Genomic DNA, 16,119 nt, shown 5'->3' with positions numbered 1-16,119 from the left:
TGTATTATTCTCTTTATAATTTTATATGAGTCTAGAATTTTTTTCATTGTTTTATCCTTTGTGAGAATGGGAAGATTTTGGGTGATGATGTTGAAGGCCTCATTGTTCTTAGGATTGTGTGTGTGAAGATGTATGGGAGTATTTTGAAGTCTGGTGTGGTATTTCGGTGGGCTTTCCATAAAGTTTGGATGTAGATTAATTTTGCTCGTTTAATTCTTTCATTTATTAATGGTATTGGGTAATGTCTTTTGATTAATATAGATTTGAGTTCAAGGAGTCTTTGTTCAAGAATATTGGAGTCCGAGACAATGGTACAGATTCTTTTTGCTAGATTATAAGGAATATTTTGCTTTTTATATGTTTTGGGTGGCACAAATTGAATAATAGGTATTGTTTGGAATCTGTGGGCTTATAGAAGATGTCTGTTTCAATGCGGTTATAGACTATTTTGATTAGGATGTCAAGAAAAGGGAGTTGTTTATTGCTATATTTCATGGTGAATGGTATGTTGCTGTTGATATTGTTGAGCATTGTTTTAAAATCGATGAGTTTGTCCATACTGTCGTTCCAAAGTATAGAACAATCATCTAAGTATCTCTTCCAGTTCTCCTTTAGGTAGCAATGGAATGAGGTACCATGTTTTTGGAGTGATGAGTGGTATATTTTGAGCTCTAGGTAACCCATTACAAGGTTTGAAATCACTGGGGCAGCTCGGGTGCCCATTGCAATTCCACATTTTTTCCGGTAGTGGACTGTATCAAACATGAAATAGTTGTTGAGAAAGATGAATTTTAGAGCTGCTATTATGAAATTACGGCTGATGCGTCCTGAGATTTCTTCAGGGTCTTTTTCAAGCCAGAAGGTAATTGCTTTTAAATCATAGTTGTGTGGGATATTAGTATACAAGTTCCCTACATCAAATGAAACCAGCATGTATGTATCTCTGCATCTGTGTTTGCCACCCACCATCACTTAACCACCGGTGTCGGTGTGTTTACGTCCCCGTAACTTAGCGGTTGGGAATAGAGAACGGTAGAATAAGTACCAGGTTTTTAAAGTATCCAAAGTACTGGGGTAGATTCATTTGACTAAAATTCTTCAAGGAGATGCCCCAGCGTCGCCGTAGTTTAATGACTGAAACAAGTTAAAGATAAATGATTAATGACACACACTTACACCCCCTCCACACACACCCTCACACACACGTATATATGAACAGCTAAAAGTAAATATTATCTCTCGTGCAACGTGGGTTAATAATTAATATATTTCTATGTCTTATTCACTTACCTTGTGTGACAACGTCGCTCTTCTATCACCAACTTTCGCTCTCTTTCTTTTCCCTTCGCAAAATACCGAACGTCTAGTGGGAAACTCTCTTGATATGAAGTGTATTTAATAATCGTTCAATGCGAGATATTTTTCATTCAAGACTGATAATATCTTTATGGTTCCTGCTGACCAGCTACTGAAACAAACCGCACCCAATAAATACACATGTAACCAGTTATTTCTCGAAAAATCGTTTCTGTTAGTATTTTTTTCTTCATTGTCTTGATTAGAAATGTTGATTAAACATCAGTATACCAGGCCACTGAATCAGCTCTCAGACTTGATTCTACTTCTAAAATAAATCAAGATATCAATTTCAATTTTTCTGAAAGAGCACCTAACTACTAGAAGTGATCTTTTCAACCAACTTGGTTCAATGGCTTTGATTTCCACAGTCATGGATAATGTTTTTTCCTAGGCAAAAGAAAATTCAAATGTACAAGATGGTGTTAAATAAAATATCTTTTTACCTGAAAGATTTTTTACTTGTAAAAACAAAACGAAATGATTGTAATAACTTGTCAGCGTTTTGAGATTTATTGGCCCTCCTGAAAATCACTGCCCCTACCATCGAATTAAAACTGTAGATTCTGTAATGTAATAACGCTGAAGAATTGTTCGATGAAACTGTAAGAAAATAAATGCAGACAAGTCCTAAATTTCCTTTGGAGGCAAAGACAACAATGAAGAATAATCTAACTTTCTTTAACCGTGTCCGACTGCGAAGAGAATCTATTCCTGATCATATTCTGGAGTAGTACAACAAAATTCTTACAGATAGATACGTGAGTCACCCAATGCAAACTGAGCTCTGTTCTACAATAACTGAAAGATTTAGTTGGTTAGATCGATAAAACTTTTTCAATTATCAGTGACTAATATACCGAGACATCCAACAAAAACAACTTAGATTAAGTGATCTTCGGGTCAGCAATCGGCCAATGAGTAATTTCTTGGTTTTTATCATTCATTAGATATAAAAAATTATTTTCAATTATCATAGATGCACTCAAAAGATTGCGACTACACTTATGCTAATGTAGAGGAAAGCCAAACCGAGTAGCATGCTTGGGGAAATACTGGAGTAAAGGAACGTTTAGAAGAACAACAAGCAACCGAAGGCCTTAGTAATACATTATCAGGCACACATCAAAGTCAAAAGTTCATAATACAAAGTAAGATAATGTTTGCTATGATACGTCATACAAATTATATTGATACTCTAATAAAGTGTCGAAAAAAATGCACATAAGTATCTGAAAGAAAATTGACTTCTGGTGATAATGTATATTTAAGTAGAGTTAGATAGACGCTCTACTCATTACTTGCTTTTGACGAATTCTTGATAATTATTCACTCCAGTTCAAGTTTTGGTAAGAATGTTCAACTATAATTGGATGCTAATATTTGGTACTGTATAATTGGATGCAAGTCTCAAATGAAAATGTTTAATTTATTCTTCATACTATATCTCGATCAGTTCTTATATTCACAGACAATTTATAAAAGCTTCTGAGTGTATCTAAAATGTCATCAACAGATTGAGAAAGGCTGGCTGAAATTACTAAACAAGTATTGAAAGATATAAGGAATAAAGATTCATTCGATAACCTCTAAGATGATTTGTATGAAAGACTGCAAGCCAACATTTCGTTTCAGAGGTCGTATTACTATGGAAGTGAAATATCTCTAGAAAAATTAAAATGGGAATTGGTGAACATACATTTCCATAGAAAATTTGAGACCATTACAGACTTGTATATTCTGCGGTTGACAATGCAATAATCTTTTCTATCAGCGAACGCTTTGATCAGGTAAGTTACAAGGTTAGATACATAGCTTCTAAAGGTGACCAGCAAAGAGAACAACTCATTAAAAATCATTTTTTAAAGGAAAGTCACGTCGATAATATCGATATTAATTCCTAGTAGTTCAACTCTAGACATTTGAACTTTCTGTATGACAGCCCTCTCTTTATTGTTTGGCTAGCACTATAGACAATCTAAATGAAGGAAATAAATACAGCCGAAGACAAGCACCTAACATGTGAGTTATTTACACTTCGTCAACTTTTACTGCCAATTTCTGAAACATCAGATACGGCTACATATATACATATATATATATATATATATATATATATATATATATATAGAGTTATTAATATTTCTAAGTCTCTCTAAAGGAGACTACGGCAGCGGTACTGGAAATTAATAGTTATCGCCAAGCCAACATGGCAGTCCCAAAATTAGGACGAAAGCTGCCGTGAATTAGCTCCAAGAAGCCATCGCCTCTAGCTAGCTATGTGACACACGAAACCTGTGTCCTTTATAACCTTCGAACAGGGTAGGTCAGCAGTGTCCCCCTGCTGGTTTGGCATCTGCAGACTAGTTTCAGGGTGTTGCCCCTTGTCAATGCAGAAACGGCTTTTTGGCTAGCACTATAGACAATCTAAATGAAGGAAATAAATACAGCCGAAGACAAGCACCTAACATGTGAGTTATTTACACTTCGTCAACTTTTACTGCCATTTTCTGAATACAGAAACTAGTCTGCAGATGCCAAACCAGCAGGGGGACACTGCTGACCTACCCTGTTCGAAGGTTATAAAGGACACAGGTTTCGTGTGTCACATAGCTAGCTAGAGGCGATGGCTTCTTGGAGCTAATTCACGGCAGCTTTCGTCCTAATTTTGGGACTGCCATGTTGGCTTGGCGATAACTATATATATATATATATATATATATATATATATATATATATATATATATATATATATATGTATATATATATATGTATATATATATATACACATATATATATATATATATATATATATATATATATATATATATATATATATATATATATATATATGTATGTATGTATGTTATATATGTATGTGTGTATGCATGTATGTATGTTTGTATGCATATATGAGTAGGCAAATGCGTGCATGTATGTATGGATATGTCCATATATATTTTTTTCTGACCAGGAAGAAACTGCCTGACTCAGCTCTTACAACACTATGACTCAAATACTCAAATGTGGATGTGATGTATCTCGACTTGGCAAAAGCTTTCGATAAAGTCGATCATGGAATGATATTTCACAAACTGCGCGATCTCAACATAGTCGGGAAATTGGGATAGCGGCTGCATGACTTTCTGAAAGATAGAAGTCAAGTAGTAGTAGCCAATGGGGCCACCTCAAATGACACGCAAATAGTGAGTGGTGTTCCGAAAGGCACTGTTCTGGGATCACTAGTGTTAATAATGACCGTCTCAAATATGCTCCCAGCCACACAGAGGGCCACATTCAGAAGCTATGCAGATGATACAACAGTCTCACTGATGATACAGAACCCTGAAGGCTCTATGCACCTGCAAGATGAGTTAGATGAAATATACAAGTGGGCTAAGAAGAACAGCAAGCCGTTTCATGCTAAAAAGTTTCAAGCCCTATGCTATGAGCATGCAAAACTAAATGCAATCCTAATTAAATACAGTAGATCTGGAGGGATTGCAATCCCAGAGAATGTCAGACTGTGAATTCTCCCATATATATATATATATATATATATATATATATATATATATATAGAGAGAGAGAGAGAGAGAGAGAGAGAGAGAAAGAGAGAGAGAGATAAACGTTATGTATGTATATATATACGAGATCTGTTCAATAAGTATCCGGACTGTTGCCATAGTAACAAAGCTAAAACACGCAGAGTGAAGCCGCTTGGCAAAAATTAACCTTGAACTCTGCTGTGCATGTGCACAACGTTTTAACATTCTAGGTCTCTTCCGTTGTTTACAACAGTGCTTGGAAGGAACGTGTGTAGCATGTGATCGTCACAATGACTATGACAGAGAAAGTTGTCATGGCGATACCTGCTCAGAGGCCTACACGAAGTTGCAGAAAGTGTATGGAGAGGAATGTATGAGTTGCACACAAGTGTACGAGTGGTTCAAACGTTTCCAAGATGGCCGAACAAATGTTGATATTGATGAACGTTTTCGGAGACCCGCAACAAACAGTAGGAAGAATAATCTAAGTAAATATTTAACTTGGTGGCCCAAATTTTTGAAGCAAAACAATTAATTCAATATTGAAAAAATAAGATAGAAAACAGTGGATATTGTAGCCTGAGGTACGCAGTCTGAAAAAAAGAATCCTAGTCGGCGTCGTCATGACTACAACATATTTGATCACAGATCTTCGTCAGAAAAGTTGGCTCGGAGTTAAACAAGAACAACAGTAACAAATACTAACAGAGCACAAGTAAAACAGTGAACGAACTTCAAAGCAAACCAATGTTATATATAACTGTAAACCTGAACAACAAAATAGTCTGCAATAAAAAATACCTGCTGGCCCAAAGCATTTGAGAAACACAAAAGTGTAAATCTAATACTGCCAAACAACAAGGCGCGTGTTACATCAGCATAAAACCCAGCATCCTTTCACTAGATTAACCCTCGACAAAGACTAAATGAATAAATAAAATAAAAACAAATTAAAGTGAAATAATAAAAAAATATGTTTCGTTTAACATAGTAAGTGTCTATTAAAATTAAATTAAAACTTCTAAGACACGATGCACTAAAGAACAATACCTCGAAGAGTTAAACACTTACTATCACTTACGTTATATCTAGCTCACACAACCATAGTAAATGGTTAAAAAAATAAAGCGTTTGAGATCTGGGGGAAGAAAAGAAGAACATGACTGAACTGTAGTGGAAACAAATATAGTTAAGTGTGTAATTAACAGTAAAAATATGTTATCAGCAGAAATAGAAAATGAGCAAAATACCAACTAATATTTACAAACAACAAGAATTCGGTTCCATAAACCATTAATATATGAAGAACAAACTCAGCAGTAACAAAGCCCAAGAGAAAATATCGCAAATATGCGTAATAAACTCTCAAAACATAAAACATAAAACGAAACAAAACTGTTCTCATTTGAAAAAGACAAGTCATTACAATACACTAGATACCGGTAAAAGTCTGATGAACAGAAGATAATAATTCTTTCTAATTTTGGTACAAGACCAACAATTTTGAAGAGAACGGTTAGTCGATTGCAACGACCCAAGTACTTAACTAGTTCTTATGTTATCGTCTCTGCAAAGTCGACTTCGACGAATTTGACCCCGGAACGGAATAAGCTAGAAGATATGTCGCTCAGCATTTTGTTAGACGCGCTAACGATTCAACCAACCCACCTTATTAAAACTGACAATAATTCTTTCTAATTTTGGCACAAGGTCAGACATTTTGATGTAAAGGGCAAATTATTACATCTACCCCAGTACATGACAGGAACGTAGCGATTCCGAAAGGATGAAAAGTAAATTCAACCAAGGGGTAATTTGAAGTCAGAACGTAATGAGCTGGTAAAAATGCAACAAAACCTGACGTCAACAAGTCTCCCCAGAAGCAACCGTTCAAATACCCAGTCGCAACAAATACATGCTCTTTATCCTATGTAAAACAACAGAATCAATAACGAGACGGAAAAAAAGAATTACTTCATGATCGATCAAACTGCTAAAGATCTCCTGAAATCATATTTTTTTTATTCAATGGTTACATTGACTAAAAACGTGCTGCATACTCCTAAAAGATAAGATGGTCACAGACAGAATGCCTTTGGTCACATGTTTGCACAAGTAACGCCGAGGGAGAAAATAGCAACGACAACAACAACAAAAAACCGAATATGCAAATTCAACGAGGAAAATCCAAAAAAACAAAAACACGAGTAAATCATAACTGACCTTAACAAAATCAATTAACATTTAATAACAGAAATGCATTCTGAGACGTTGAATAAAGAAACACAGTGGAAAAAAAAGATAATAACGAAATACATCGGACTCTCAAAGAAATTATTTCCATGGAAGCAAACACAAGCAGTATTTGCTTCATAGTAGTATGAAGTTAAAATGGATTCAATCCTAATGGAGTAAAGTAATTTTTCTCAAGCGCACCAGAAACACAGAAGCACAAAACCATGCAATGTAGATAGACAAAACACATGAAATAAACCAATTCTTACTCGGCAAAATAAAAGAGAAAGAGAGTATTACGAAAGCAAAGTAAGACTAATATAGAATATAATATTAAGAAAATAGAATATTAATAGGGAATCGGGTTAGAAACACGGGGAAAGGTCAAAAATATAGTCCAGCCAAAATATACAAGACAAATGCTTTGATCCTGTATTTGAAAATCAAAGAGTTAAATTCTGCTGTAGCATCATGAGAAAACCTCACAGTCTAAATTACGCGAATACCAATAAAAATAATCCAGTCTTATTAGGAAATTCATATATCCATATATATATATCCATATATGAGATATGTATACATCCATATAAGTATCCAGTATATGGGTATGTACATGAATACGTGTATAAATATATACCCCCGCACGCACACACACACGCACACACACACACACACACACACACACACACTCACACACACATATATATATGATTATGTTTACGTCATTAATCCTACGGACAGCTTTCGACTTGTTCTATCTCCCAGGATTTCAATCCAGTATCTATGCGCTATTATTATCATTGGTAGCTTTTTCTAATTCAAGTTCCACCGTCACAATATGCATGTATGTATGTAGGCGTGTGCACGTGCGTATGCAATACAATAAAAGTACACAATGGATAATAAAAGGAAAGCGGACAATAAAACCGCAAGCTTGATGTAGCATATTAAATGAATTTAGCCGAAGTATCACGACTTTGAATATGCAACAAGTACGCATAACGTGATAGCAACAGCGTTCAATATTTTACTAAAATAAAATCAATATCGAAACCTTACTTCTTGCTAGAAAGGGGAAAATATTAATTCCCTGAAATGTAGGCATTAGGGACCCGAAATAGCAAATCAATTACCAAAAATTATATAAAATTCTGACATTGAGACCTTCATGCTTTGATCCCATATTCGAAACAAAAAGAAGAAAATTCTACTTTGGCATCAATATCAAAAGCATCATAATTTAAGTTATCCCAGCACTAATAGAAATCCGATCCCATATATAATATAATATAATATAATATAATATAATATAATGTATATGTACGTATGTATGTATGTATGCATGTATATATATATATATATATATATATATATATATATATATATATATATATATATATATATATATATAATACACACACATATATGCATATATATATATGTGTGTGAGTGTGTGTATACATACATGTATAATACACAATGAATAATAAAACATGAAAAAATGCAGTAAACCCTCTAGTTACATCCAGTATATTAAAAAATACTCATAAATATATATCAAATAGATGTCTAAATAGATAAATATGAACTCAAATTTGTCCTTGAAAATGGATCAGATAATGAAACGGAGTTTCTGCAGGCCTATCTCTTGATAGGTTGCTCCGCAACCTCAAATGCACAATAAACGGTGTGAATAAATCTCAAATCGGGTGAATATGGAACAGTTTTAGACAGCACACATGACTTACCTGAAGTAAAAATAATAATAAAGGTTGTTTCAATTTCACGTGCGGTCGCCATTGCAGTTTCCAGTAATTGGCAGGTACTTTATTTTATCCATTGCTTGCATGATGATGATGATGATGATGATGATGATGATGATGATGATGATGATGATGATGATGATAATCCTTTCTACTAGAGGCACAAGGCTCTGATTATGTGGGGAGGGGGACAGTCAATCATATCGATCCCAGAACCCAACTGGTACTTGATTTATCAACCCCGAAAGGATGAACGGTAAAGTCGAACTCGGCGGAATTTGAACTCAGAACGTAGCGGCAAACGAAATACAGCTAAGCATTTCGCCCGGCGTGCTAAACAATCCTGCTAGCTCGCCGCCTTGATAATAATGATAATAATAATACCTGACAGAAAAACTAGAAAGTTGTTGACAATGTATAGAGCCCACCATCCGAAAGCTGATGTTGGCTGACTATACTTGAGGAGAAACCAGGGTGGAAGAGGTTTAAGAACAGTAGAAGAATGTGTACGGATGAAAAGAAAAAGCCTAGTAGAGTACTTACAGAGCAGCATAGAGAAACTACTAAAGACAGTGAATAAAGAACATGTGATGAAGCACGTAATATGAAAAAAGGACAAGAATGAAATACAAAGAGAGTACGTCAGACAGATCGAAGGGAAACCTTTCCATGGCCAAGTGTGGAGATCCACTGAAGATGTATGTGGAACAAAATCCTGGGTTTGGTTTAAAAAATGGGTAATTAAAAAGAAATACAGAGCCTAATGGTAGCGGCCAAAGATCAAGCGATAAAAAACAAACAGTGAAAACAAACAGTGAGGGTTGCCAAGCCATAATGAGGTCCGATGGCGGACGCTGGAGGAACACGTTTTGACAGGAGAAAAGATAGGAGAGGAGACGGACAAGAATGCGTCTGGTCTGTGTGGCAGATCGAAAGGAAAGAAAGAAGCTCAAGTTAGGAAAAGAAATATGGCCGATGGTCACGTGTGAGCAACGCGAGAGTAAAGGAGGGAGAGTGAGAAAGAGAGAGAGAGAGAGACATATAGAAAACGGCGAAGGGGGAGAGGAAAAGAATTAAAGAAAAGATGAGAGAAAAAAAAACGAAAGGAGGAGAAGGGGAGATAAAAGGAATTAGAGAAAGGAAAAGAGAGGAAACGAAGGGGAGAGGGAACGAGAACAGTGCAAGATAGAGTCTCATCGAAATTATTGAGATAAACTTACTTGGAAATGGATGCGTGGCGTTCAATCATACAAGTCAAATAATACCAGCCAGTGGATAGTATTATTTGTAGGATCATGAAGGAGTGCTTGCAGACAGAAGACATGATAAATAAAACTGTCTTGCCATTGTGCCTCAACATCATGAAACAATTAGATGCTCAGAATTTACATACTGTGAACATAAAAAATGATATTCATTCCATTGGATGAAGTTCATTTTGTTGGTCTTACTATTAATGAAACAGTAGAATATATTTATGGATACGCGCGCGCGAACACATATATATACTTCCTTAAGAAAATCTTAGATAAGATGAATCTACGGATTAAAATAGTAGAAAAGCCAGCAACCTCAATAAAACTCCTGAGTTGTTGAAAATATCCATTTATAAGGCCCCATACACGGATAACAACTGCACAGTATGTTGTCTATAGTATACTGTGTACTTAGGGCGGTACAGAAGCAGGACAGCAATATACATTGAGGAGACAGTATGTAGCACTGGTGAGAGAATAGGTGAACACTGGCGGGTGCTCAAGAAGGAGAAGGTCGTTAGTATTCTGCCAATATGCCCAATTAAAACAAGGAGGCAGCTTAATGCATAATCACAAACACACACACACACACACACACACACACACACACACACACACACACACATACACTCACGCCCTCACACATATACGTACACATGCGCACCCACACACACGAACACAAGGCGCACATACACATACTAAAGACGGAAGGAAAAAATAAATAAGTACATGAACGAATAAAAAATAACTAAATAAAAGATACGGCTAAAAGCAGTGTAGTAAGCAAACCCATATACACACATATAACACACATAGTAAACACATAGGCACGCGCACACACACACACACACACACACACACACACACACACATACATACATACACACACATACGCACACACTCACACATGCGTACGCACGCGTACACAAACGCACAGATGCAGACACAAATGCTTGCGAAGATAAGGATACATGCTACAGAAAGACAGAATGGACTAAATAGAACAGGAGACAAGCGGGCAGGACAATCGCTGAAGAGGTCAAACGGTGTGTGAGGAAATATTTCAGACAAAGGACACTAAAATAAGAATAATAATGAAGCTGAAGTGAACAACGAGTATAAAGTGCTTGAAGTTAATTGGCAGCAAAATATGAGCGACCCCAAATATAACAATATAATGTGTATATATATATATATATGTATATATATGTATGTATATATATATATATATGTATATATATATATATATATACATATATATATATATATATATATATATATATACATATACATGTGTGCTGTGTGTGTGTGTGTGTGCTATGGTATATTCTGTTAAGAACGTAGTAGAATACAATATAAAGGTCGTCCACCTTCAAATTTCACCCTGCGCTATCTCGTAGTACGTCCCCGTTTGCGTTTGGGCATCTGTCGTATGTGAAATATATAACTGACAAAACAAATGGAGTTAACAAGATGGGGTATGGTTGGACATTTATTTTTTAATCACTACAATTGTTTCCACGCAACGTAGTTCTCCAGGAGTGCAGGTATTTTCTTATGCAAGTTTTCCTTGCATTATGTGATCTAGTTGTAGGCGTTATGTAAATATTGTCTCTGTAAGTTAAAATCGTAGGCTTCAAGAACATCCCTTCTGTCTGTCGTGGCCTGAAATTAGTAGTAGTCAATGAGCTTATCAGAGTGTGATGTTGTTGAAGGGCTGTTGGTAGACTTCTTTGAATGTGTAGATGTAGTAGGTTGGTGATTCTGGCATACATATGTTTCTTCGTGCTAAAAAGAAATAGCATTCTTCCTTTTCCATATTAAGTTGGCAACAAGCCATCACTTTATCGTGCTGCTACTGCATAACTCTCTCTGAGGGTTTAGAAATGCAATATTTTTAATTTTGTAGATTTCAAGAAATCTTGAAATAAAACTGAACAATGACATACATACATACATACATACTTACAAACATTCGTCTAAAGCTGGAGGCCGACTGTCACTTAAGTTTCGCGTTTACACGTTCTCTCTGCCGACAGATTAATCACTGTTCTGTCATCTAAACGAAACAATATCCCCATTCTATATTTTAACTACCTTTTAGAAACAACGCGTATATATATATATATATATATATATATATATATATATATATATATATATATATATATATATATATATACATATACATAGATATATATGATATATATATATATATATATATATATATATATATATATATATATATATATATATATATATATATATATATATACATATACATAGATATATATGATATATATGTATGCATGTAAACACACACCCACATATATAGTTTAATATTTCTTTATAGGTAGGATCAACAAAGAAGTACTCCGTGTCCTGTGTGAGATAAATATCTAAATTAAATGAAACACACACAAGCACAGACATACTCTCACACACACACACACACACACGCGCGCACACACACAAACATACACGCACACACACACATACTTACGCACATGTAAGTATGTGCTTTATTCCCGTATGCATGCGAATTCATGCTCGATTGTGTGTACAAACAGCTTTTCAATAAAGACTAATACGTCCATAGTTATAATTATGACTGGCACATAATATCACATATTCTCCAGCAATATTAAAATCCATAGATCCGGTAATCGATCAGGTCGATGGAAATTAACTACACATCAAAGGATGAAATCTCTTTGGAATTTTCACTACTTATATTCACCCATTCAACAGCAATCTTAATGGTAAAACAGCTCCGCTACATGTTCAATTGTTTTAAAACGTTTTTGGATTCTCTTTAGACTTTGATTAATAAAAGATAATCTTTACATTCATCAACTTTTCTAACAATCATTTATTTTTTTTTATCACAACACACCAAAGTATGCATAATCTATACAAATATGCAACTGTTAGAGATCATAAAAAGCCAGCATGTTTAGAAATCGAGCACAATTACAATCCAGACATATATCTGCAGGTATAAAATAAACGCGTATATATATAAAATGTTTTCAGTGGGGAAGGTGGTTAAAAATACCGTTGGTTTCATGTTTAGGGAGAAATGTTGCAACATCACGTCCCTGGCCAACCACGTATTGCACTTAAAAGAGGAAGGAATCCCAATATAATTAAGTGGAAGCTCCTTGAATCATAGAAGCTCCTTGAATCCTAGAAAACTCGTTCGAGTCAGGGGCCTTTTTAAACACTAAGAAAGAGATATTCAGTCAATGCCTAGATCTAAATCGTTTCATACTTGAAACTTGGAATTCCCCATTCGTTGAATAGTCCCATCACAGTTCCTTCGAAAATCACTATAATCGGAGCCGATGTAAGGGGTATGACCCCTCACGCTAACCCCGTCCCGCAGCACGGACAATTAGTTTTTGTTCATAAAGCCAACAGACCGTTACGTATTTCTTCCTCCGGCTCTAGAGAGGTTATGCACCTTCAGCGATTTGAATCTGACGAAACCAAGGGTCACTCTATGACCAGCCATAGCTTTTAACTTCCTAAAAAATACATTACTGGCTTAATGTTTTGCAGTATGCTTCTTATTCGGATATACGAATTATTGACGATATATGTGTATTGGCAAACAGGACACAGTCGTGTGTCGATAAGCCAGCTGGAGGAGATGTCCTCCTGGGGCTAAAAGCAACAGTAACATCCACCCCTAGGGGTCAGCCACACTTAAGTGGCAATATACTACACTTTATCGTGCAGTTACTGTTAATACTTCATTTAGAGAATTAACATTGCTTGTTTTCACCTTTTCGATATCAGTGAAGAATTTCACTGGAAAAGAAGATATAAGATTGCCAGGTTTTTGTCTCTCTCGCCAAGGTCAGCAGCTATCGGGCGCCGACGAAGGGAAATAACCCTGAATCCGGATACGTTCGTGCTGCAGATCGAGGTGAGAGGGATAACTTCCCTTGGCAAACAGGACACAGTCGTGTGTCGATAAGCCAGCTGGAGGAGATGTCCTCCTGGGGCTAAAAGCAACAGTAACATCCAACCCTAGGGGTCAGCCACACTTAAGTGGCAATATACTACACTTTATATATATATATATATATATATATATATATATATATATATATATATATATATATATATGTATGTATGTATGTATATACATATATATATATGTGTGTGTGTGTGTATTTGTGAGTAGGTTTATAGCTGATTCAAACGATAGAAAAGATTGCATACTTCCAGAATCACACTAATCGGGTATACAACATCTCGACTGAAGTTTCTATGATCTTTGTTTGGGTCTACTCCAACTGCTGGTATATTTATTCAGTTTTTAAATACAGTTTTAAAATGCTCATTATTCTGTGTCAAAACCTGGACGTTCCTTTTCATAATTTCTTCCAATTATCTGCACAATTATCTCGTTTTTACCTCAAAACATATCCATGCTTTCGTTTCAAAATCTCTTTGTCCTGGATGTAAAAAAAAAAACAACAAAAAACACCAGCATCCACAGAACTATATATATTTAAATTCAGCATCACTTACTGAGTTTTTTTTATACACTCTTTGTCTGAATTATATTTTAAATTATTGTGTCTTAGAAGAAGAAAAAAAAACGACTAAATCTTGCTCGTCTTTCATTTTCTACAATCAGTCTATTGTTGCTTTTATTACTGGCGTCCATCTTGGTTTCACTATCAAAATTGATATTTCCTTTTCAGAATCATCACGTGCTATATGTGTTGCAGTTTTTATTTGTGGCAGCCAAGTTCTTTAAAATTCAAGGCGTCTAAACCTGAAAATATATTTCCATTTAAAATTGTAAAATTTACATTACTAACAATCATTCGTTTATTTCTTTACAGACTATTAAATCCATCATGCCACATCAAACTTATCCATTTTTACATTTATTTAATAGACAGATTTTATTGCAACATTCTCCCTCTCGCTCCTTTGAATTATATGCTAATTGTTTAAAAGTATCGCGCAGTTATATGACACCTTCATCACATCACACCATTGACAATTAAATTAGTGACAGAGCTGTGCGCTAAAGTTCATTAGAATTATGTGTTAAAGAATTAGAGTGAATGTTGAAGGTGGAAAAAAAACAAGAATTTTTTTTCTTTGAAGCCTTAACTGGAGATGGTTTGTGTATATTTCGTGAAAGGCAACGGTTTTAATCTGTGAATCTTTGCTAGAAAGTACATACATGAGGTTTTTTAATGAACAAACTTATGTAGAATTGCTAAGATTCCTTCCCTAAAAATTTACCAATAACTTACTGTTTATTTCTTAGACAGCATCGAGTATTCTGCGAGTACATCTATCTATCTATCTATCTATCTATCTATCTATCTATCTATCTATCTATCTATCTATCTATCTATCTATCTATCCAGCTAGCTAGCTAGCTACGTATATATGTGTGTGTTTGTGCGTGTATATGTGCGTGGGTGTTTGTGTGTTTGTCCATATTACTATATATATATATATATATATATATATATATATATATGTATGTTCCTAGCTCGTTTAATATATGTGCGTTGGATTTTCTAACTGATCCTGTGTTAAAGTATTTATGCAGTTGTGTAAGGATATAAGACTATATCTATGAATATGTCTGTGTAGTAGTGTCCGCAGTTCATGAAATGTTAATTCAATTGCGAATCGTCGAAAAGACAGACTTGGTAAAATTATTTGGAAAATTACAGATTTTGGAGTTTGTTTTGATTGAATGCTAAATATACGTGACAGCATGACTGCTACCTCACTAAGCAGCATTTTATGTTGTTGTATATATATATATATATATATATATATATATATATGGGAGAATATACAAATAATAACAACAGACGAGGACAGGTGGTGTAAATAACAAAAGTATATATTAGTATGACGCTCGGGATATATATATATATATATATATATATATATATATATATATATATA

The 16,119-nt window shown here is 34.9% G+C and overlaps 1 protein-coding gene across 1 annotated transcript; it reads right to left on the bottom strand.

Moving 5' to 3' along the window:
- Window positions 1-327: 327 nt before the first annotated feature.
- On the bottom strand, window positions 328-969 carry LOC149132822 (uncharacterized). The gene has a single exon (XM_089362063.1). It carries the CDS (start codon window positions 967-969, stop codon window positions 328-330), a length of 642 nt encoding a protein of 213 aa, XP_089218189.1.
- Window positions 970-16,119: the final 15,150 nt, after the last annotated feature.

This window comes from Octopus bimaculoides, chromosome 13 (genome assembly GCF_046866305.1).
Source record: "Octopus bimaculoides isolate indiv1 chromosome 13, ASM4686630v1, whole genome shotgun sequence".
Classification (NCBI taxonomy): domain Eukaryota; kingdom Metazoa; phylum Mollusca; class Cephalopoda; order Octopoda; family Octopodidae; genus Octopus; species Octopus bimaculoides.
Note: the sequence above shows the minus strand (reverse complement) of the source record. Positions and strands in the feature narration are given on the sequence as shown.